The 25,484-nt window shown below is 38.1% G+C and overlaps 2 protein-coding genes across 2 annotated transcripts in view; both read left to right on the plus strand.

Annotated features, from left to right (window-relative positions):
• The window catches only part of LOC143416732 (basement membrane-specific heparan sulfate proteoglycan core protein-like), a 119,264-nt gene that overhangs the window by 68,822 nt on the left and 24,958 nt on the right, over positions 1-25,484 (plus strand). The window lies entirely within an intron of this gene.
• Positions 2,136-5,330, plus strand: LOC112431121 (uncharacterized). Its single transcript, XM_076882705.1, has 9 exons — positions 2,136-2,247; positions 2,407-2,422; positions 2,498-2,589; positions 2,870-2,920; positions 3,039-3,101; positions 3,223-3,282; positions 4,556-4,618; positions 4,699-4,761; positions 4,862-5,330. The coding sequence occupies exons 1-9, from the start codon at positions 2,172-2,174 to the stop codon at positions 4,867-4,869; spliced, it is 492 nt and encodes a 163-aa protein (XP_076738820.1). The 5' UTR covers positions 2,136-2,171; the 3' UTR covers positions 4,870-5,330.

Raw genomic sequence — 25,484 nt, forward strand, 5'->3', positions numbered from 1 at the left:
TGTGACATCAACACATCAAAGTCAGATACTGGAGTGTACTGGTGTGAGTCTGGATCAGGAGAGTTCAGCAGTGCAGTCAACATCACTGTACAGAGTATGTTATTATACATTTACTTCTTGGATCTGAATGATTTAGACGTCACATGAACATTTGTCTCAGCTTTGCTCTATGTGAAGTAATTCTATGTGGAAAAACAAACAAAAATGAGAATTTCAGACAATTTCAGGCAACGAAGCATCAAAATATTCTTGGTTGTTGGTCTAATTTCTCTTCATCCGTTCATAATCCAGTTTGTCATAATTTGCCAACAGTATTTTTTTTTCTCTGTCAGAATAAAACTCAACAAAGCTCAACATCTCTGTCGTCAGATTAGATGAACCTTTAATATCTCAATAGGGAGAAATTTGGGAAACACGTCATGCAAAATAACACAAACATACAAACATTTACAATTTCACCTTCAACCATTCAATAATGTTACTGTCAGTAATTTGACTCCTGCAGGAAACATCCCAACTATATTTCCAGTCCTCATAATCACTCAGAAAACCAGGTCTGCATGTAGATCAAGAGACACGACTCACAGCTTTTTCTAAAGGTTTGCACCAGCTGGTCTGACTGAAACAATATGTTTGTTTTTTTGTTTTCACAGATTATTATTATTATTATGATGATGGTCCTATCCTGGTGAGTCCTGTTCATCCTGTGACTGAGGGAGCTTCTGTTAGTCTGAGCTGCAGTTTGAGAACACAAAAAATACTTTCCAATGTGTTTTTCTATCACAATGACAAACTTATTCAAAATGATCCCCGAGGGGAGCTGAAGATCTCTGCAGTGTCAAAGTCTGATGAAGGTTTCTACAAGTGTCAGTACTCAGGAAGAGAGTCAGCACAGAGCTGGATGTCAGTTAAAGGTGAGCAGGATCAAAACGTGATGGATTTTAATGGATTTCATGCTTGAGAAATAACATGATATTATCTCTTTTAATGTTTAAATCCATCTGGGTCTATTTAGTCAGAACTTTATAAAACTATTATGTAATATCTCTATATTGTCAGGTTTAATATTGTTGTGGTTCAGGACTCAAGTGTGAGACTCAGGTGAAAACAGCAGAGGAAGTAATGAGTGAAAGTTTCTTTATCAAACAGGATAATTCATTTAACACAACAGATTGTGAGCTTCGACTTGGTCAACAGGAACAAAACATAAATGAACCTAAACTTAATGAGTGAGTCCTACAAAAACATCTTAACTGAGGTGAGAGAGACAGGCCAGAGGAGCGCACATAACAGTGTGAGGGCGGCAGATCTGTGGGAGAGGAGAGAGCAGTTAGGGCAGGAAATCTGAGGGAATGTGACAAGACAGAGAGTGTTCATAAAGTGGCTGCAACTATGCCTTACTTGGAGTCCAGACTAGCTGGGGGTAAAGGATAAAGCAGAGGTCTGTGGAAACTGCTGAACGATGGGCAGGCAGGCAAGTGAGGAAGAGGCTCCGAGGGGGGCAGCGGTGGTGGTGAATAGGGGGGTAATGATCCAAGGTGGCAGGAGTCTGACTGGAGGTGAATGATGGCATGAAAACGAATCTTGAAGCAGGAAGAAACTGAAACAAGGGGAAAATCTGTTAGCATACGAACCTTATTTTCCTAGAAAGGATCCCAGCAGACCTGCCTGGTTACCTCACTGACGAGCTGCAGTCATGTTAACTATCCATTAACATTTGGCTTACAGCCACCGAGGTCTTCAAGGTCAACTTTATGACTAAAAAAAAATCCTTATAACACAGAAACTATGATTCTTACAAAGGTGTTGTGTCTTGTCAACATATAGAAAATACTGTATAAAGATTTAAAATATCATGTTACGTTTGACCTCTGACCTCACTTTTACATTTCACATGTGCCCTTGTTGTCATGTTGAAAAAATCTGCCTTTGGACTTATTTTTACTGAACTAAAAACTTCTCACAGTACAAACAAACCACACACACACAAAAAAAAACCCCACAGAAAATACAATAGTGTTCCTTTAAAAGCAAATACTGTCAAGTGAGCTGCCTTAGCAGAGATTTGTGCTCTCAGAGTGTTTGTTTTATACTTTATTAATAATTAATTATTGTTTGTTGTCACAGTAACTGTGTCAGGAGCTGACAGCTCTTCATCTCCTGTGTGGTTGATGGTTGGACTGGTTTGTGGAGTCTCTCTCATTATTATTCTCCTGCTCTTGTTGTATCGCTGCAGACAGTCCAAGTGTAAGAGCCTCTTCTTTTCATGCTGTATTAGAGAGTTTATTTACTACATACACTTTAATTATTCATACATATACATGTATTCTGATCTCATGACACAAAATATCAGTAGAACAATTTATACATGACAAACATGTGTAATAACATTTGTCTCTTTCACAGATTCCTGCTTCACCAGGTTGGTAAAATACTTTTAATTATTATTTTAAACAAACATCAGTTACTTTTGAGTTTATTGTGTTTATTGTTTTAGGTCGATCCAGTCTGAGAGTCACAGTCCGGGCTCCTCTACAAATCATGGAGTCAACCAGAATGAAACTCATGAGTACAACTCTCTTCAACATGGTCAGTATTTAAACCATTTAAATAATATTATCATTATTAATATTGACTTTTATATCTGTCCTCATTAACAGTAACAGTTTTTAGATTAACTTTGTGCTCAGCGGCACAAAATCCATAATGTTATTGTTTCATATCAGAACAGCACAAACAGTAACAACATTATGGGTTCATGGTACGAAAATATCTCATGGTCTTGGTTTTGACATAAACAGAATTATTTAAACTCTCCTTTAGGTTTTTATTAAAATGATTAATGTGACCCTGGTTCATCGTTTTTTAGGTACTAATAACCTCTATGAATCTGTTAGCCAAGTGGAAGACAACAGAAATGGTGCAGTATATTTGCTGAAAAGCACAGAGCAGTTACAGATGAAACTTGTTTTTGATTTAATGAAACTAATTCCATGTGACATGTTTACAATCCTGTAACTAAAATATGAACATTTCAGGATCAGATGAACATCAAGATGTCACATACTCTCTTATTGAACTTAAAAACGTTGAAAAGAAGAGTAAGTACATAAAACATGTGCAATTAAATGTAAATGTAATGCAAAATAAAATAAATAAATATTTTAAAAAATCTAACAGTTAATTATTTTCTCATGATAAATAATCTGATCATCTTCACAGGGAAGCATCATAAACCAGAGCAGAGTGCTGTTTACTCTGAGGTGAAGACGGGAGCTGCAGGTACAGTCACAACAGTCTCATTCAGTGTTTGTACTGAAATGTGTCATTTCATTATGTTGCAGCTAATTATAGGTCAACATGGAGTTTAGTTATTCACTTACCAAGCTTAGCTGCTACACATCAGCAGAGTTAATCTGCAGTCATTTAGGGTTTTGGTGGGTTAGTCATTAAATCAGGTGTATTTGTTTAACATGATACTGTGTTGTTGTGTTGTGTTCTACAGACACGCTGTAGAAGTCGAACAGATTTATTGAGTGATTCAGAAACACAGCAGGTCAGAATGTTTGCAAAGAACGAAGAAAACTCAAAACAAACTTCTTCCACAGTTTGAGTTCAGTCTCTTCCTCAGATCAGAGGTTAATCTCTAATCTAAGGCCTTTGATCAAAGTCTTTAATCTGGGAGGCAAAAAAGTCCCCTCTCAGCTGGATTTACTGAATCACAGCATCCAGAGCTTCTGAACTAGACCACTGATCACAAAACCAAACACCATCAAATAAAACACATAATCTGAGTGTGCTCAATCACTGGAGGCACAGCAGAGAACTGTTTAAGCTGGTTGTTTGATACAGGAAAGTATTGGATGTGCCAATAGCATGGAAACTTGTGTGTATGTGGAATAGATGTAGGGCATATAAAATATGAGTAAGGGATGAAAGAAGGGAGTGATGCAGACGGGCAGATGAGTATAAATGATGCTGTTTGGGAAGGTTCGAGGTTCTTTTTGTAGTTTGCTAAAGATGAGTAACATCAGCAACATCTGAAGAAAGCACTGTGGAGTTCACAGTCAAAAGTTTCAGTTGTCCAATCACTGTGGACTTATGAAGTGAAATTATCATTTTTTTGTCTCACAAAAGAGTTGGAAGACTTTGTACTTGTGATTAGTTATATTTGGATAAAATTCAGGTGACTGAATCAAGTGATTATTACTAGTTGATTAAGGTTTTGCTTTGCTTCTGCTAATTTGCTTAAATAAAATATCCTGTGTTCAAAATTCTAAATTGTTAACTTTTTTGTAACAGTAAAAGAAACCTGTGACGTATTACATCTCGTCAATGGTTCTTGTTACTCTTAGCACTTAAAGTAGTCTGTTCTTTTCTAAAGTAATAATCTAGTGAAACTACAAAGAGCGAGAATCATTAAGGGGAGCGTAGCATTAATGCTGTTAATGGCTGTGGCTGACAAATCTGCAGTTTAAATCCACCTCTACGTCCAACAGCTCTGTGTCATATATCTGCTGATCAAATGCATCCTGAGCTCTGACTTCTCTCTTAGAGGACAGTCTGATGTATGCTGAGGTCAAACACCCCAAAAAAGGAAAAGCCAAGAAGAAAGCAGGTAAACAAAGTCTGCCATCACCTCCAGTGAATGTTGTTCAACATGTTTATCTGGTCTTAAAATCTTATTTCCACTCACAGGAAAATCAAGTCCTGCAGCTGATGCAGCAGTTTATTCTGAAGTCACGTTAGGAAGCTTTCCTGGTAATTATGCTGCCATGCAGGATGAGTTATTCTTCAAGTTATTAAATGGCGAACATCCTGAAACTTGGACATTTGTGTTCTTTGTGTGTTTGTCGTACAGGTCAGTGAGGAGAGCTGCAGCAGCAAAGCCAAAAAGAAGCATTTAATGAATCCACTGTTGCTCCTCTGCTGCCCAAATATCAGACACACTCAGTTTTTAGTGTTTATGAAGATGATATTGAATAATAAAATGATATAGATTCTTTTAGCATAAAGCACACAGAGGTGTGTCCTGTTTCAGATCCATGCTCTTTATATTCAGCTGATATTTTTTATTCATTTTTAAGCTTTAATATAAAATTTTGAATGTATCCTGTTCCAATAGCAAGTGAGAAAAAAGTTTTGAAGTCTGTGATTTTTAATACCTGAAAGCAACAACTTAAAGTCAGCAGAGTCACATTAGTGCTGGTATGAACACCAACAAATACGTTTACTGTCTGAGTTTAAAGATCTGCATCATGCAAAAATGAATTATTTGTTATAAAAACATGAAAAAGCTGAGCTTGATTCATTTGATGTCAGATACTGTCAGATGCTGTGAATTTTATTTTTTATTTAATTTTATTTTAATATTGTTTGCTGTTCTCACTTTTTCTGGATTTAACATTTTACTTTTTTTAAGGTTATATATTTTAAATGTAGAGCACTGCGATCAGCTCTATTGTTTTAAACATATATGAATAAACTTAACCTTGACTTCACTTTCTCTTATATTTTCATCAGAGTAAAGATTTAAGATTGTTTGTGCTTGATTAGATTTTCTGGTTTGGAAGTGGACCACAGAACTCTTCATGATTGGCTGTTTTAAAGTTTTTATTGAAGCTATATTGTGATGTTACCTTTTATTTTTTCAATAAGACGCGGTGCTCTCCATTTAGAAGTACTCGTACACATTATTACTATTTCTTATTATTGAAGAAAGAATAAAGGCCTGGTCATCAAAACAAGTTGGTTAGGTCCCAGTAGACATTTGTGCCCAGAGCTCTGTGAGTTGATGATGCAGGCTTGAGTTTTAAAGATGTTAAGGCATCACTGGCTGCCTTTACATTTGTGCTCGTCCCACATGTGGCTTTCTAGAAGAACAAAACACAGCTGGGTCCAAAAATATCATCAATACAAACTGTGAGGTGCAGCTCTGCTTTCTTTGTCTGTTTGCTTTTAAAATATTATTACTCCTCAATCCAGAAGCAGTGTACACCTGGACAAGTCTCAGTTGTGCCATATGACTATCAGACAGAGACACACAAGCATTCAGGCTCACATTCTCACCTACGACCACTTTAGAATTACCAGCTAACATCCAGGTCCCTGGGCTGTGGGAGGCAGCTGGAGTTCCCAGAGAGGGGCCACGCAGACCCGGGGAAAACCCAGTCAGGACCTTCTTGCTGTGAGGAGACAGTGCCAACCAGCACACTGCTGCCACCTGCTGGTTTCTTATTGCATTACTCTGGAACAGTAATCCCACGTGTGAAGTTTATCCACACACCTTTTTTGTCCACTAAATGTTACCTGTAAATAATCCCTCACCACTTGAGAGTAACGTCCTCTTTTCAGGTTAAATTGCTGTATAAGTAACATCCATTTCAACATCTTGTTATAATGTAATTATCAAGTCTAGTTGGCTGATTCATTATTTTAGCAGATCTGTAGTTTACAGTCCAAGTTTCATAATTGCTTCTTTTATGTGACCTCATTGTTATGTTGCTCTTTAGGCTGATGTCTTAATTTAATCTGTGATCTTTATTGTTTACAGCCATTGTGCTTTTTTACTGCTATACTGGTCTTTGTTAACTGAGTCCATTTAAAATAATGAGAATAAAACACAGATCAAAATGATCATTGTGGGCTAAAAAGAAAGGAGCCAGTTAAAGTGGTTCATCTGACCAGGACCAGGTGTCTCCTACTATAACCTTCATTCACTGCACATTTCCACAGCCTATTTCATTCTAAACATTCTGCATGTTTTCCAGACATGTTTCTCCTGGTCATCAGGAAATCACAATATTCAAAGAGTCAGCAGCACATTCAGATCAGATGTCTTTTCTAATCACCTGCATGTCTGGACTTTGGGATGAGCTTGGATGGAGAAAACACTGAAAACATGAACATAACTTTTATGAGCTGATCATTCAACAGCTTAATAATGAATCTGCTGATGATCTGCTTTGACAGGACTGTGATCAATAAGTCGATGTTATAAGTCGAGACGAGTCAAAATGTTTCCAAATGAAAGAAGATTTATAAAAAAGGCTTTGGAGCAGTTTAGCATGTGAGCAGTGTTACAACCCAGAAGACTGTACACTTATGTTTGTGGACGGAGATGATGAGTCCTCAGTTTACTGGCATCACTGAACCATCTGGGGTGTAGTGGGCTACAGATGCTGAGGACACTGTCAGAGTAATACTTGATATCCCTTTATTTAAAGTAGCCAATGAAGCACCACAGTACAGGAGTTTTACTTTGTTGTTGTTTTGTAGTACTTCATAATACACTATATAGTTGTTGGTGTTATTTCCCACCATTTACTGTGTAACTTTGTGAATTTATGGCATTATTGTATTTAACTGTAGTGAAACCCTAAACTCAGAGATCCTGGTCTAACTCCAAAGATCTCCTCTGGAACCACAGCTGCTGACCAAACTTACAGATTTATACTTTGATTTTTTTACTTGTTTAAGGAAATACTGCACACTGCTGCTACAGGACCAAAACGCTGCATCACCATGGAGGCTGCTGGTATTTGCCTAACATGATAGCTCATGTACCCCAAGCTCACTGTAACTGCATCATGCCTGAATGTTAACAATACAGCAGTGCCCGACTCTTTAAACCTACAATCTCGACCTCAGCTGCTTCTACAGCTTTAAACACAGCACTTTCAGACTCTCAGGGCTCATATCAGTCAGTTTTTACCCTGACTGGGAACAAATCACTGTCAGTGCCTTTACTCTCTGCACCTCAGACTTACAGAAATCAAGAATATTCCCATTCAGTAGCATTTTCATATTCAACACATTTCGCATCTCATCTTTATGCTGTTTGTGCATCTTTAAATGCAACAAGAAATTTAAATCCACTGACTCTTTCAAATTTAGACACTATTTCATGAACACCAACACTCCCACTCCCGCTCTCAGACCCATCCCTCTCTGTGGTTTGGCTCTTTTGACCCTACTTCTCTTCTTCAGTTTGATTCCCCGCTGTGCCATAATTAGCCTGTAAGGTGGTCCAAAGGAACATAATCCAAGATCATAAACATAAAATGCTTAGTTTGTTCTTATATCCATGTAATCAATCATTTTGTATAAAAGTAATTAAAAGTCAGTCATCTCTCCTTCCTCCAACTTCCTCATCTGCCATTCCCATTAAGTCAGGGCAGGTGGAGCTTATTGACTTGGTAGCTGTCTTGATGGGGCATTCCAGCTGAAACTTCCGACTTCAACATGAACACATCATTGTTCTTTGAGCCAAGTTTCCATTACAACAAACAGAAAGGCGCAGTTTTACTCCTTCGGGAACCTGACAATATCTGGAGCTCATCAAGTTTATCATCAAGTTTATCATCAAGTTTATCATCAAGTTTATCTTCGCCTGTGATAACACAGGTGAAGATAAATGTGGAAAGAGGTATCTGTTGGTGGTCCTGTCTCATGACGACCGACAGTTTAGAGGTCCGATTCCCTAAAAGGATCCGATTGGATGATCTCTGCCGGAAGATTTGGAGACGAGTCCAAGGTTTCACCAAAAAAAGAGAAATTTGTGGCTATGAGTTTCAACATGTGGCCTAAAAGTATAAAAAGGGAAAGAAAGCCGTCACGCTGAGGTGAGTGACTATTACTTCTGTCTCTAAAAAATAAACCACACTCACTGACTTTTACTGCAGCACAAACAAACATGTCTCTTAAAGTTCAGCAACAGTGCACAGAGATGCTCAACCTATCACAGCAAAATAACCTTTAACATTCGTTACACTATTATATACTGTACAATTCAGACAGCCTAAATATTTCCAGTCTTTCTGATTCGCATTAATTGTAGCAGTTTGACAGATGCTTAAATGTTGTCCGTCGCAGATGTGACAGTGATCTGTGGTGTTTCAGAGCTGGATGAGTGTACTCTCATATCCTGGACCCTGATATTGTGGTGGCTTATCAGTGACTTTCACTTTCAAAACACACAATAAGAGGGAGAAATCACGGGTGGATGACTCAGAGATATGGGTGCAGTGCTAGTCCATTCCAATAATGATACATGGATTTTGTTGAAATTGAACAGAATTAAAGCTGGTTTAAGGTTTTTAGTTACATTTCTGCACAGAGGAAGAAGCAACTCTCATCTCTTCACAGTGTCGTCACTTGACTGTTTTAGTCTGTCAGACTTTCGTAAATACCTGCAGCCTCACAAAGCCCACAGGAAAAACACAAAAACAAGATTGATGTGTATTTATGCACATGGCACAGGAACATGTTCTTCATTAACACACGGACTTGAGGCTAAATAAAATTTGATGTTCTTCTACACATCACCCAGGTCAGCTGTCACAGGTAGTTTTCAGGTTTATGTGGTGGAACAGTTTATAATAATGCAGCTCCTCTCCTGTGGAAACATCATCGTGCTAATTTGGCCGACAGCTTTCAGTCACAAAACTGACTTTGGTGAACCTGGACACGAGCTGCTCATTTTACATTTATGTTACAGTTTAGGTTTCTTGCATGACATATGAAATGTTACTTTTTAAGTGACAGCACAATTTGAATTAAGTAAAATGTGAATATTTTATATTCTGTCTGGAGAAACAAAAACAAACAAACAAACCAAAAGGCTTCAGTTGGTCCAACCAGCACCTGTGTGTGACACATGAGGTGACGCTGGTGAGGTTGAGAGTTAATTCAGTCATATTGTAGGGACACCACAGTATACTCTGACATATTATTCTTCACATAATTCAATGGTTTATTCTCTTCTATTTTTGCATAGTAGTGTTGTTTTTAGGTTTGCTGCATTTATTTAATTATTCCTGCCCTGTTTACTTTGCTGCTGTAACAAAGTGAATTTCCCATCTCTGGGAATAATAATAGTTTATCTTTTACAGGCGGCTTACTTTTTGTAGATTTGTGCAGTATATAAGTTTCATTTATTTATTGAGGTTGACTGGAGGGCTGTAGTCAACATTTTTGCAATTTAAATATAGAAGTATCAATTTAATTGTTCAGAGAGGGGCTGCCATGTACTGTGACCAGTTGGGTGGGAAGAGAGAGAGGAGAAAGTAAACAACATAATGAGTGAAAAAGGTGAGTGGACAAGAAACACCCAGTGCATCATGGGAACCCTGCAGTAGACTACACTAAAGGAGGATTCTGGGTCACGTGATCCAGCCCTAACTATAAGCTTTATCAAAAATGAAGGTTTTAAGCCTTTAAGTACCCCCACTGTATATAGTGTGGATGGGACTCATGGATTTATGGCTGACACACTCTTGCAATATTGTGTGGGAGTTGGGGACAGCGCCTTTGGATTGGCAGACTGGGGTGAGGGTTCTTCTCTTCAGGCAGGGAGACTAGAGAGTGTATTCCAACTTTAGAGGATCACAGTTCGCAGCCTGTCCTGGAAGATCTATGCCAGATTACTGGAGAGGAAGGTCCACCTGTTATTTGAGCATCAGATTCTGTAGGAACAATATTGTTTTCTTCCTGGTTGTTACATATTGTAAATGTATTTAAATGTTTATTTTTTTCAACAAGGTTCAAATCCTCTGGCTTAAGAGTGACATAAAGGACATACTGTAACATCCACCTCCTTATGGTTAGCGTAACACAGAGTGCTAATTATATCTATATGTGATTTTGCTAATGGTTAATCATGTGTTACAGGTACTGAGTGGCAGCACCTGTAGACAGCTATAAGTGTCCTGCAACCAGGAAAAAAAGATCAGACAGGGAGACGTGGCATGTCGTTCCTGATTACTCTACCATGAGTGTCTTTATAGTTTAGTATCAAAAGTAGTGTAAAACAGTTTATTGTAGTTATAAAATATCAATATTGGAGAGTAATACATGAATACATTACGTATTTAAAATACAAAATATGAGTAACTGTATTCTGTTACTGTTAACATTTAAAAAAATGATTTAATATGAAGGCAATAGGCAGAGTATTACAGGCATAGCCCAAACGAATATGTAGCCTCATGGGCAGTGTAGTCCGTGTTGCAGGGAGGATGGACTGCCGTACCCGTTATGTGCCTGTGAGCTCGAGGAGGGAGAAAAAGGAGAGTCGAAAAGTACGAGTTGTCACTGTCCAGAAATGGGAGATGGAAGCATGTAAATATAATAATAACCACTTCAGCCAAGAAGAGAGCCTGATGAGCCCAGTTGTAAGTAAGCTATTAAGACTCGACTGTACACCGTGTTCGTGTTTTCCTCCGAAACAATAAGTTCCGTTGGAGCAGCCTTTCAACGCCTCTCTCTGTCTCTCGCTGGCAAAGTTGACTCAGACACCAAAGTAAAGCTATTTTTCGGCTACGAGCCCGACACAGAACCCGACCTATTAGTCAGAGGTCCCTTTACTACGGGTTCGGAGCCACAGACCTTCAGTAACAGTAATAAATCACAGCAATAGTACAATCACGTAGTTGTAAAAAGAATGATAACAAATTAAGTAATCCAAAGTATTCAGAATACGTTACAGAATACATTTCTGGAGCATGTATTCTGTAGTGGAATACATTTTAAAAGTAACCTTCCCAACACTGCCAAGGATGTTGTGATCAGGAAGTCACACACGCACACACACACACACACACACACACACACACACACACACACACACACACACACACACAGTGCCTTGTCTTTTGTAACCGGGGGGGTTTTACGGTGGGAGGTGCTTATGTTGTGTTGTGTATTGTAACAGTTTGTCAATAAATAGCTGCAAGGAGAGCTGCTCTTTGAAGGAGTTGGTCTGGAGACAGGTGAGGAGCATTTAGCTTCACAGCCTGGTTCTGACCAAGTCTTTCCTCGTTAGCGAGTAAAAGACCGGTTGAAGATGTTCTGTCTTGTTTTCGTTCTTCATGAGGAATAAGTCTCTAAACTAGCGGGGCCTGTGGAAGCACACGCTCAACAGTAGCCACAGCTACACTGACAGAAGCGAGGCTGCCATATCGCGCCATCGGCCCCTCTGGCTGACACCAGAGATCTATTTTAACATCTAAATACACAGACACTATTTTACGTGCTTTCATTTCTTCATATCCAAATTGATGCAACAGGCTCTTTACTTGCCTTAACAAAAATCAGTTGAATCACTGCAGACGATACAGAAATCAGCTCCCAGCTTCAGCTTTTAACTCAAAGAAAGAGATGGAGAGACATCATTCCCATCCTTTAACTGGCCCCCAGCATGTTTTAGAATTTAATTCAATTTTTTTGATTACTTTTAAAGAACTTGATCTCTTTGATTTTAGGCATCTCAAAAAGCAAAATATTAGAACTTCTTGAGTTTGTTGTGGATCCTTTAAAATTGTGTGATTCAAGGTTGACCTTGCACTCTTCAAGAGCCCATCTAATTCTGGAAGGAAAAAATAAAACAGAAGGTCAAACAAGCAAAAATTATTCAAGCCTTTCATGAATTTATTGGAGCTTCAAAAATAACATATTTTGGTAAAAACAACAACAACAAAAAAATAAAATAAGTTGCAGTTTCTCTTCATGTTGATTCAAGAAAAAAATTCTTTGAAAATCTAAAGTTTTTTGATTTATTTTTCAGTTTATTCACACTGATATGCTTGTTCACCTCAAAGTTCATAAAGTGAAGCAGATGTATTCCAACGAATCTGTTATATTTTTAATATAAATAAAGATAATTGTACAAAGTAAATACTGATACATTTTACTAAATGCTTGAACTTGTAAATTGTTATGTTGTGACTTTTTTATGTTGCGTCTTCAAACTGTTTGTCTGTGAATCAGCTGTTTTGCAGTCGCTCTACTCTTATGTTATAAACAGCAGTTTTTATGTTTCTGTTTGTTTCCTAATTGGATCATTCTTATATGAACAGTTCACATTAAGCCCACTGTGACCCTGCGACACATCTAGCCTCAGATACACAGCGGTGAGACAGTCAGATGTGAGATTCAGGGAAGTGAAGGAGCTCAGTGGACGTAATATATGAGGCTTTGTAATTTTGCAAATGCAAATAAGTAAATATTAAAAACATACTGTTGATCAAAACAGTATTTCAGAGTATTTTGTTTAACAGTTTTTTACAGCTTCACCATTAAGGTTTCATGATATTTGATCATTTACATATTTCCATCTTTAAATTGTTCTGATTCAGTCATTTTTACTTTTATGTTCTTGTTCTAAACTAAACTGCAGCGAAACCAAAGGCTGAACTGAGAGCTGATAGGACAGCTGTTCCAGTAGGGGGCAGTGTGACCCTGACCTGCTCTGGTTTTTCTATCAAATGGACAAATCAGTGTCTCAGAGGGAGGACTCTACAGCTGCAGAGGAGGAAGAAGTGAAGCAGTTTACTACACAGAGGACCGTGAGGCAGTTTGGATTGACACAACTGGTGAGCTCAAACTTGAACTTCCCACAAAGCTCTACATCTGATGGTAATTGAACCTTTTGTCATTCACGTGTTTTTATTGTACTTTCTTGAACATTAACAGTCTCAATCAGGCCTGTTGTGACTCTGTATCCAAACTGGTCTGAGATATACAGAGGAGAGACGATCACTGTCAGATGTGAGATCCATGGAGGAGACACTGAGTGGGATTATGAGTGGGAAACAAACAGCATGATAAAACCTCCAAATCAAAATGAATACAGGATTATTTCTGCTTCATCATCCAACAGTGGAAACTATCGCTGTAAGGGCAGAATGAAAAGTTCACAGCATGAAACAACAGAGTGGAGTGATTCAGTCACACTGACAGTTTCTGACAGTAAGTCATGTTTGCTTTAAGCTGTTTGAACACTTTGTAAAATGTGTTTCTGTTCATATAGACTGAGATTATTATTCTTTGTATAAACTGAGCTCACTGTTCAGAGACTGTGCTACATGTTCACTGAGAGAAAATCTTTGTTGAACAGATGAACCCCGTCCTGTCCTCACTGTGTCTCCATCATGGCTGAGTCCTGGAGCCTCAGTAACTCTGAACTGTGAGGTTAAACATCCGTCTGCAGGATGGAGCTTCTACTGGTATAAAGCTGTTCCTGATCTATCAGAGGAATCCTCCAGTTATGAGCTGCTACCTGATGGCAGTGGGACTGCACAGGACTCCTACATCATTCATGGACAGACACACACAGCAGGATATGTGTGCAGAGCTGGAAGAGGAGACCCAGAGTATCACACTGATCACAGTCAACCAAAGTTTGTCTGGTCTGCAGGTCAGTTTGTTTCTCTCTGTCCTTTCAATGAGCTCATGTTAGCTCATCATTTTTATTCTCCAAGATTTAGACCATTAAAATCTCGTTTCCATGACAACCATTTATCTCTGTATAAATTAAAACTCCCAAAAAGAAGAACTGAACTGAATATTTTCCTTTCTCTCTGTGATCAAACCAAACTTAATTTTCTTGTTTCCTTTTAGATTAGATTAGATTAGATTAGATGAACCTATTAATCTGGTTCCTTCCAGAAATTCAGTTCCCAGTAGCACTGTCACGCTGGACGGCGGCCAGCAACTTGAACAGAACCCAAGCGCAGACCTGTGTAACCTTGGTTCTCTTAGCGAGGGACTATCTCTCCACCGTGAGTCCACTCGGAGACGCGTTCTGATCAAACGATCACCAGTGTCACGTCTGCACAGCTGTTTTATACGTTTGCTGTGGGGCGTAGCCGGGCGTGCCGGAGTGTCTTAAAGAAATATCCACACGCCACGACCCAGGGGGGTTGTACCCCGTACACATGGATCCATAAGCCTATTTTTTTCTGTTGTTCAATACTGAAGAAATTTAAACTTTATATGCAGAACATTGTAGAATATTTTTAAGGTTATCTGCTATAAAAAGCCAGACCAGGAAAATCTCCTTCATGTTTTTCTGTGTTTTATTCTCAGTTACTTTCACACAAAGGCATCTGCTGTGATGTTCACAATTCTGATGAAGTCAGTACTGATAAATGATCAGAATTATAATATTTCTGACTGTCTGAGGCTAAGTTGAATCGAATCGGGACTTTGAAAACCGGAATCGAATGGATTATAGAAATCAGTGATGATACCCAGCCCTAGTGAGCAGCCTAGGCACGACAGAAGTGGATGTAGCTGTAATAGGAAAAGAACTATTGCTAACTTTTCTGTTAAGTTAAGGCCTGATCCTTCTGAAATTCATAGCCAGTGCTCTGACACGGTGTCATCAATCTTTGAATGCTGAAAAAGCACAGTGTATCCAGAAAAACACATTATATTATATAAATTATTATAAAATTTGTGTGCGCCTAACTTTTTAAAGTTAGGCGTACCGGTACGCCCATGGCAAAAAGTTAGTCTAGAGCCCTGCCCAGGGTGATATCTACAACCTTCAGGACACCAGCCGACCCCTGGTTTAGATTAAAGAATATTCTTGTGTTAGAATGGCCCAGTCAAAGTCCAGACCTAAATCCCATTGAGCATCTGTGGCAAGACTTGAAAAATTGCTGTTCACAGTCCGTCTGAGCTTGAGCCATTTTGCAACAAAGAGTTGACAAACATTTCAGTCTCTAGATGTGCAACGCTGGTAAAGACAAACCCTGAAAGACTTGCAGCTGTAAGTGCAGCAAAAGGTGGCTCTACAAAGTATTGACGCAGGGGGTGCTGAAAACAAATGCACGCCACACTTTTCAGATTTTTATTTACATAAATTTTGAAAACGATTTATCATTTTCATACCACTTTACAGTTCTGCACTATTTGTGTTCTATCACATCCCAATAAAAAAACATTTAAGTTTGTGGTTTTAAGGTAACAAAATGTGTAAAAGTTCAAAGGGTATGAATACTTTTTCAAGTCACTGTCGGTCAGTTTGATTTAGTCAAGTAACAGCATCACCGTACAAAACACACCATTGTTTCAAGTATCCCAGGTGAGGTGTTAATGATTTTTTACTGATACAGAAGAAGATAGAGAAGTGCTTCAGCTTCACATGTTTTGCGTAAAAAATCTGTAAAACACGAAACACGTTACAAATGATAAGATGTGTGTATGTCTGAGACCAGATATTTACATGAAAGTAAAACCAGGTGATTTCCTCCTCCACACAGATACAAAGTCTGTCTGCGCCTTCTAAACAAAGTCTGTAAGGTACAGTTAACTTTACACAATTTCTGTAAAGACTCAAACACACAAAACAGAACTTCACTTTACATCAAGGGGAAACAATACTTTTAAAATATACTTTATTGTACTTCAACAGGAAGCCACAGGTGGGACAGGCATGTTGGGCAGCCAGTAACCCCTCACACACGTCCTTATGCTGATATCCAGGCAGGTTTTCAGTGTTTGTAGCTGCTGACTTTTGCAGCAAACATTTCCACAGTCATGTGAGGTCAGAGCTGGATTCTTCCATTCATTCAAACACTGCAGCAGATTATAGAAACCCTTCTTTTCTCAGCTCACAACAGAAGTTCTCCATCATATCGAGACTATCTTTCCACTCCGTTGCATATTCCATATGTACGGGGTGCATGGTTGTGGCGTGTAGACACTTCTTTAAGATGTCATCTCCTGGCATATTGCCCGTGGTTCGCCAGACCTTTGTGTTGAGTCCCTGCTTGGCCTTCAGCGGGCTTGGCCACCAGTCCCCTTCCCAGTCTGCAGAAGGCACAGGGTGTTTCGCAGCTCTGGGGCTGGACCCTTCGGGTGACCTCCCTACCTCGGCCCTACACTTTCAGCAGCTGTGCTGTTGCAGACTGTGTTCCCCTGGGACACAGGCGGCAAGTGAGTGTTTTCCAGCCTGCAGTGCCGGCTCCATGTGAGGGGTATTGCCTACGTGCCGCAGGTTTACGCGGCCAGCAGGGACTCACTCAGTGAGCTGAAACCTCCTGGCTGCCTACAAGTGTCTCGTTCGCAAGTTCACTCTTGCTGCTCCCCTGTCTGTGGACGTGTCCCATCAGGCTGTGTCCCCTGGCATATCGCCCACGGTTCACCGGTTTAGATAACTTAGATAACTTAAAAATGTTATTATTTGGCTTTTTTCTTGTTCCTGAGTAGATCGGTTTAGCAGAGTTTAAAGTTATAGTTTTCACACAGTGAAATAAACGTCAAACAGAAAACTGATTAAACAGAAGTGTGACATGATCGAGAATTTACTCCAGTGTAGTGTTATATTTTAGGGAGCAAAGAGCAGACGGCTGAGTTTATTAAAATCCACCGACACAATCTGCAAATTTAATTAAAAGTTTAATGAACTATCATCTCATCTTTTTTATAGTGAGCACATACCTTAAACACTTCAAGCTGTAAGCTAGTGATAGTTATATGAAAGCAGATGCATGCTGGTGCAATAAGCTCTACGTTTTACGTCCAGTGGATGCATGATCTGATTAGTCGACTAATCAAAAAAATAATCGGTGACTAGTCGACTATAAAAATAATCATTTGTGACAGCCCTAATAACAACTATCCATTCATAATTTTCCCTATACAGTATTATACTATTATACTAAACAGCAGTAAACTGGTCTGTTTCCTGACATCATCTGATGTTTTTGTAAAATCTTTGGTTGTGTTGTTCTGTTTTTCCGCTGCTCTCTGTAAAATTATTAAAAGACAGTTTTGGTAATGAGCTGGATTAGAAACATATGACTGCAACACTTTAAATATGTGTTACAACACACTCCACTCTTTACGGTTTTATCTAATATTTGGAAAAAGAAGAATGTGGCTTTTTTTTTATTCATAACAACATTTATTTACTGCTTGACTTTGTTTCTGTTTAAATTTTCTTGCCTAATAAATTATATAAATACAGTTTGTTGTCAGTAAAACTGTGAGAAATAAAATCCTTGTTGTTTGAAAGAGCTGACATTTTTGTTCTTTGGTGTTTGTTTTGTTTTTCACGCCTCTAAGCAAACTTAAAGGCAGCATCCTGCAGTAACCATAGCAATTTTTTTTAAATCGATCTTACTTTCTTTCTTTTTTTTTTTAATAAAAGTGTTAAAAGTGTGATTTTTTTTTTTTTTTGTGATTTTTTTTTTAACTTTCTTACTTCAAAATAATCTCTCTTTCAAATTTAATTATTTAGCCTACTTTTGTTTCTGGCCTAAATAAAAACAAAAATAATGTTATAGAGGAAAAGGTTACAAAAATAAAATAATCAAATATATGTTAACAAATCTCCCAATCTTATCTTGAGTTTAGACCTTTTGCACCAGTTAAACCTTCGAAACAATCCTCGCCTTAAATCTTGAAGATTTTGGGTTCACCAATTTAGAAATAATCTTACTGCTGATGCAGCAGATGTCAGTGCGCTTAAAACATTTCTTCTGGATCAGTTTTGTCTCCTTACAGGATTAAAAACATGAAAAAAGTCTGTGATTGTTTGTATGAGTGAGCATATCACTTCTGAATTATACAATCTACAGGTCACAACACTGATATCACAAACATGCTGATGTTGTAATTTAAATATGTTTGTCTGAAACAGGTCTCTGTTGTAAATGAGACATTGGGTATCAGTTACTGTACTGCAGGCGATGGCAGTTCGGCACTAAAGGGCCACTTTTTTCTCACAAATTTGCCACTTTAATGTCGAAACATTTTCCCTTCTTCTTTTCCTCATAGAAATGATGAATAAAAACACTTATTGGAACAACGGACACACAGATATTTCTACACTGAAACAGTATTACTATTACTTATATGGTTTGCCATGCTAAAAACATTTGTAACCCACAAACCAGCAATAATAGCATTTGTCCACATGGTGTCAGCATCTCTCCTTAACAAAATTGAGATACGTGAAAATGTCTGAAGCCACAAGTTTGAACTTCGGATCTTTGTTGGAAAATAAGGAAATAATCACAAAGTCACTGAATCTTTTTCTGCAGCTGTGAAAGTTTAAATGGTTTCTTTTCAGTCCTTCAGGCTCAGAGCTGATTTGTGAGGAGAAACGTAGCTTCATTAACACAACAAAACTAAGACAAAGAGGCCAACTACACCTGTGCATGGCCTTTTGTTACCCAAGCACCTCCCAGTAACTCTCCCACTATTCCCAGCACTGCTGAACCTCAGAAATCCCAAACACTACATTATGCTGTTGATTCTTTACTTTGTTGTTGTTTGTGTGTGTATACAGAGGCTTACAAGCTAACCTATACACCTATACAAACTATACTATACTATGTTGAGGTGGTGTGTAAGATCATCTGTAACTAACATTCACTCCCTGACTACTGATTATATGTTTCTCTACTACACCAGAGAATAAGTGATGCAGAAGTGGGCATAAAAAAAGAGAGGGCCACCATCCTGCAGGGAAAGACCTGGAGAAAGACAAAACAACACAACCAGGAAGAGCATCGAGGTGTGAGGAACCTCTGAGGAATGTCTGATAAATGGTTTGGTTCTTATACTGCACTTTTTTATTCTGAGCACTCAAAGCGCGTTACACAACTTGCCCAATTTACCCAAGCACTTTTTTCTATTTACTTGCTTTCTATCACATATTCACACTTCAGCAGATGGATCAGAGAGCAGCTTGGGGTTAGTATCTTCCCCAAGGATATTTGGCACACAGACTGGAGCGAACCATCAACCTTCCAATCCTGTCCTGTCTGACAGGATTAAATTTATATTAATTTTGTCGCAAAGACACCAGTGACATAAAAAAATGCAAATGTTTTAATGACCTTTTTCTTAATGTTGGTCCTGGCTTGGCAAAAGAAATTTTAAAAACTGGAAACCCTCCTAAAATTAAAACTATTAATGTAGCAAACTCAATGTTTATGAGGGGAGTAGATGAAGAGGAAATTATTGATGCAGTTACATCCTTTAACTTCAAGAAATGAACTGACTGTGATGGCATTGATATGGACTTAATTAAAGATATTATTGGATGTATTGTGAAACTATTTACCTACATTTGTAATCTGTCATTACAAAGTGGTTTATTTCCTGATATGATGAAAATTGCAAAAGTAGTTCCAATATCGTCCCATTTCTCTACTACTGCAGTTCTCTAAGATACTGGAAAAAATATTTTACAATAGATTGTTTTTGGTGATAAAGTCATATAATGTGCTCTATGAAGAGCAATATTGATTTAGACCCAAAAGGACCACAACGCTTGCCTTAATGGAGTTAAGTAATGGAGTAAACACTGTTTTGAAAACAAAGAATATGCTGTCAGAGTTTTTTTTAGATTTAAAGAAAGTATTTGATACAGTTGATCACAACCTTTTACTTAACAAACTATGTACATATGGAATCAGAGGGGTGGCATTATCATGGGTTAACAGTTACTTTAAAAACTGTAAAAATAAATAAATACATAAATAAATGCCATAAATGCCAAAATTGTGTGTGAGGTTCCCCAAGGATCAGTTTTGGGGCCGCTGCTTTTCATATTGTGCATTAATGAGATATGTGCAATTTCAAACTCTTTGAAAGTAATATTATTTGCAGATGATACAAACTTACTGTGCTGTGGAAGTAACTTGGAGCAACATCTGAATGAACTATAAAATGAATTAAATAATCTGAAGACCTGGTTTGACCTTAATAAATTAACATTGAACCTGAGTAAAACAAAATTCATAATATTTGGGAATCGCACATATTCTACCGATAGTAAACTGACAATAAATAACATTGAATTAGACAGAGTATCTGAAATAAAATTCCTCGGTGTGATAATACATCACAAACTATGCTGGATTCACCACATTACTTATATCAAAGGCAAAATATCAAAGTCTCTGGCAATTCTCTACAAGGTTAAGGATCTCATCAATCAAACATCATTATATTATCTATTGTTCCATTATACTGCTGTACATGACATACTGTGGGGAAGTGTGGGGAAAGACGTATAAAACACACACCCATCCAATATAGATTCTGCAAAAAAGAGCAATAAGCATAAGAAATAAAACTAGTTCAAGAGAACCATTAAATCCACTTTTTATCAAATTAAATATTCTCAAATTTAAAGATTTGGTTGACCTCAGAACTGTGCAAACAATGTACAAATCAGCAAATAAATCTTTGCCCCACAAATTCAGAACTTGTTCCATGTAAGACCAAATACTCATGAGAGGAATCCTTATGTTCAGCAAGCCAATAGTAAGGACAAATGTAAAATATCACAGCATGACAGTCAGAGGAGTTAGTGTGTGGAACACCTGTACAGATGAAATCAAGACAAGTACATCAGTACAAAAATTCACACAATTGCCTAATAATATAAATTGCATGAATATAGGAAATCTTCCTCTCAGTGACTGAGTTGTCTCATTGTGTCCTCATTCTAATAGATCAAGGCCAGAGTAACCAAAGCTTAACCAAAGTGTTTATTAAGGTGTTTGTCACATAAAATAAGCTCAGAGATTAAGCAGATGTTAAACACAGGATGCTTAGTTTATGTAAAAATGTCGTTTGTTGTTGTTTTGGTTTACATGCTGCAAATGGTTTTATTTGTGTATGTTCATGTGTTAGACTTGTACATAGTTAAACATGTGTGGATCAAATAATGTTGAATTCTAGCTATGGATCTGTAAGCAATTACATTTGAGATAAGAGGCTAGGAACAGGAAAAGGGCGATCGTGGCTCAAGAGTTGGGTGTTCGTCTTGTAACTGGAAGGTTGCCGGTTCGAGTCCCGGCTCAGACAGTCTCGGTCGTTGTGTCCTTGGGCAAGACACTTCACCTACCACCTACTGGTGATGGCCAGAGGGGCTGATGGCGCAATATGGCAGCCTGGCTTCTGTCAGTCTGCCCCAGGGCAGCTGTGGCTACAACTGTAGCTGACTCCACCGGTGTGTGAATGTGAGAGTGAATGAATAGTGGAATTGTAAAGCGCTTTGAGGGGTCCTGAAAAGCGCTATATAAATGCAAACTATTATTAAAAGTGTAAACTTCATCCTACTCCTTTTCGAGCACACACATTCTGTAGACATAGATATTTACATGAAAACTTGATGATTTTTACGTTTTCTTTTTTCTTTTTTCTCTTGTTATTTCAGTTATATTTAAATGTTTAAAATAAGAAAAATATATATATATTCTTCTAACTCTATCTATAAATTCATCAAACTGCAAACATGACAATACAGAATAATGCCGACACACAGGGCGGCAGCTACAGTGTGCATGAAGGGTTGTTGGTGGTTGCTGTCTGTTCTGCCACAGGCTTATTTTTAATCCACTGAACGGCCTCATATTCGACTGGGCCACATAGAAAAGAGGAAATGCAGCATGTGGTTTGAAACAACAGTTTTGTGTGTAGCAATCTCTTATTTTAAGCCACCAGTATCCAGCAAACATAAGGTCCTAAAGCACACTGCACTTTATTGTCCTCTTTATACCCTGATGAGGACAATACTTTAGACCAGCGGTCCCCAACCCCCGGGCCTCGGACCGGTACCGGTCCGTGAGTCGTTTGGTACCGGGCCTCAAGAGTTGAGGCTCAGGTGTGAAATGTATAGTTTTCAGGGTTTTTATCGGTTTTCAGCGTTATTTTGTTATCGTTTTTATCATTTACTCAGTTTTCCTTGGTCTTTTCACGTGTGTTATGAATAAATCTTCTTTTTTCGGTACCGGTACTAGTTTTATTTTGTTGTATTTATCCACGACACCTTAAAGGCCGGTCCATAAAAATATTGTCGGGCATAAACCGGTCCGTGGCGCAAAAAAGGTTGGGGACCGCTGCTTTAGACTATTAACATGTCAGTAAGATGTGAAACTTTAATGATTGAGACCATGAACATATGCAGAAAGTGTTTAAACTCTGACCTGTAGCTCAGACTGTGACAGGAAGGATCACTTCTCAAAATGATGGAAAATATTGTGTAAACATTGTTATTTGTTTAACTGCAAGTTCACACAGAGCTGCAGTCTTATCTGCACCATCTCTGCACTGAAACAAACCTCAATGATCTTTTGTTGTTTCCTTCATCAGCCTGCAGAGTTAAAATGAGGAAGAACATTTACTATAGAAACTGTGCTTTAACTGCTACATTAAGTATTTACAGGTATTAAAGTAAAAGAAAAAAAAAGATTACACATCTTTACTGTAACAGTGCCAGAGCTGACAGGTGGGGAGGTCCAGACTAGGAAGAAGAAATTAGAAGAACGAAAGAGAAGGAAAGAGAGAGAAAGAGAAAAAAGAGGTAGCGATACAGAAAACAAACAGCACCTGAAAGAGAGCAGAAGGAAGACAGAGACCCCATGAGGAGAGCTTCTGAGAACCAGAGGCAACGGGCAGCCGACCCTCCCAGAGTCCAGGGACCCGTCACAAGCTGAGGACAGGGCCCAGGGCTGTGATCACATGCACATAATATACAAGGACAAACAATCATCCACATCAAACCACCGCTCTAATAATTTCAAAAACTCTGGTGTGGATGTGGTGTCTGGTGTGGTTACTTACTCTTGTTAGCAAACTTCAGTAAATGTAAAGAGGAAGTGGAAGTTTGGTCCAGTTATAAGTGAACTGTTTAACACAATGAAGCAACATGTGGTTTGTTGCAATGCTTTGTGCATTTTCTCAGTAGACTTTTACGATTTAAAGTTACTATGGCAACATGAGTAAAAATAAGGGCAAAAGTCTATCAGGAATAATTATTATAACATTAGATACACAGAAACAAAACATCCGTCTACAGTCATGTTGTAGGTAATACACCACAGTATCTTCTGATCTATTAGTCTACACATCACTGAATCATTTGGACAGATTAACGTCTGTGGAATCACACAGTGTTTAAGTCTCAGTTATTTATTTATGTTGACTGGAGGGTGTAAGTTGAAACTTCTGTGATCTGGAAGACTTTGTGATGACCCACAGGTAAGTCTCTGTGTTCCTGTGATCAGTTATCTGTAACTCAGTTTTCTTCATTTGTTACCATCGAGGCCTGAAACTATCAGCTTCATAATAAAGGTCACCTTTGTTTGGTACTCTGAGTCCTGCTCTGGATATGGGTCTGCTTTTTGAACTGACTCTGAACACAATCACATGATCTTGGTTGGTAACATGTGGTGTTCAACACAAACATCATTATTACAGTGTTTCAATCATTGTTTCACATCATCAGTTTGTTTTATTTTATTGTGTTTACATGTAGTCAGAGGCTGAGGTCAGTGTGCATCTGCACATACATGTCAAAGCAAGACAAAGAACAGTCTGCAGAATAAATGAGTTCCTGCTTTACTTTGAAATGACAACAGATAATAAATATAACTTTGAATTTATCTATGAATTTAATTGTTCTTTAGTTGGTGAAACATAAAAGTCTTTAGTCTCACTTCAGCCACACACGGAGTCATTTCCTGTGTTTGGGTCTCCACCAAACTTAAAACCAGAATTTAACCACAAGGTGGAAACTTTCACAGGTCTGAGGTCAAAGGAGCCTTTTCACTATATTACTGCATGATGATGTTTCAGCTAAGAGTCAAATAAAATAAACATATTTTAATGCAGCCTAAAGTAAGAATTTAATTTAAAACAATCAAAAGGAGAAAAATGATTTTAAAAGGCTTTAGTGAAAATACAGGCACCAAAGTAGAAAAGCTGTTTTGGTATATTCACTCTCAGTGACTCCCAGTCTGCAGAAACCTGCCAGGAGACAAATATTAGTGGATATTGCAGCCAAAAAATACCCCAAACGGGCAAAAGAAATATCCTGACATGAAGCAACAGAACAGCTTTATATATTATAGAGAAAGGAAACAACACAACAAAAGAAACAAGCTTCTATGTTTGCAGTGGACAGGAAATATAAACATGTCAACCAACTGCTGCGGTCAAAGCTACAGGAGCTGTTTGAGTTTTGTGTGTAACGGCAGGAAGCACAGAGAGACCAATCAGAATAAGAGCCTGTAGAAAAACTCTTGTTGTATCTATATTAAACTTCTCCTTTATCTGCAAACTAAAACTGTTTGATTATCTGAGGATCAGAGTGCAGCAGGCTGGATGTGACGATGGGGCACTCTTTGCTCTGCATGATGGGCTTTTTCTGTAAGTACACGTCTGACATTGTTTGAACGGCAGCGATTAATGAAAATGTTTCTGATCTGTGAGAATTACAGTGAGTCACTGCTTTAACCTGTTTACCTGAGAGCTGGAACAAAGCAGACTTGTGATTCTTTAAGTGTTTAAATGTTTGATACACTGCTGCTTTTTGCATCACTAATAGTTACACACTGTGTTACAACAGTTTGGATTTTTATGATTATTTTATTTTATTGTCAAACAGATTACTGGTTATTACTGTTCATCTTTAAGAAAGTCTTACTTTATATTGTTTTTGATCTTGTCAGTTGTATAATGTCTGATGAGGTTTTATTCATTATTTTAGTGCTCAGTACTGTCATCTGTGGAAATGCTGAAGGTAAGAAATGATTATTTTCTTCCTGTTCATATATGTAGCTGTTATCTCCTATAATGTGCTCAATAATATCCTCCCTGTGTTTACATGTTATCTTCTGCACAGACTCAATGCTTCTATTCAGCCTGTGCAGTTAAACATAAATGGCTTC

The sequence above is a fragment of the Maylandia zebra genome, linkage group LG3 (genome assembly GCF_041146795.1).
Source record: "Maylandia zebra isolate NMK-2024a linkage group LG3, Mzebra_GT3a, whole genome shotgun sequence".
Lineage (NCBI taxonomy): Eukaryota > Metazoa > Chordata > Actinopteri > Cichliformes > Cichlidae > Maylandia > Maylandia zebra.

Excerpts from the sequence above, each read along its gene's own strand:
- LOC112431121 (XM_076882705.1), top strand. The coding sequence starts at position 2,172 with ATGGTTGGACTGGTTTGTGGAGTCTCTCTCATTATTATTCTCCTGCTC. Across the intron at positions 2,590-2,869 it reads GTACAACTCTCTTCAACATG|GTACTAATAACCTCTATGAA; the intron begins GTCAGTATTTAA and ends ATCGTTTTTTAG. Across the intron at positions 2,921-3,038 it reads AGTGGAAGACAACAGAAATG|GATCAGATGAACATCAAGAT; the intron begins GTGCAGTATATT and ends TGAACATTTCAG.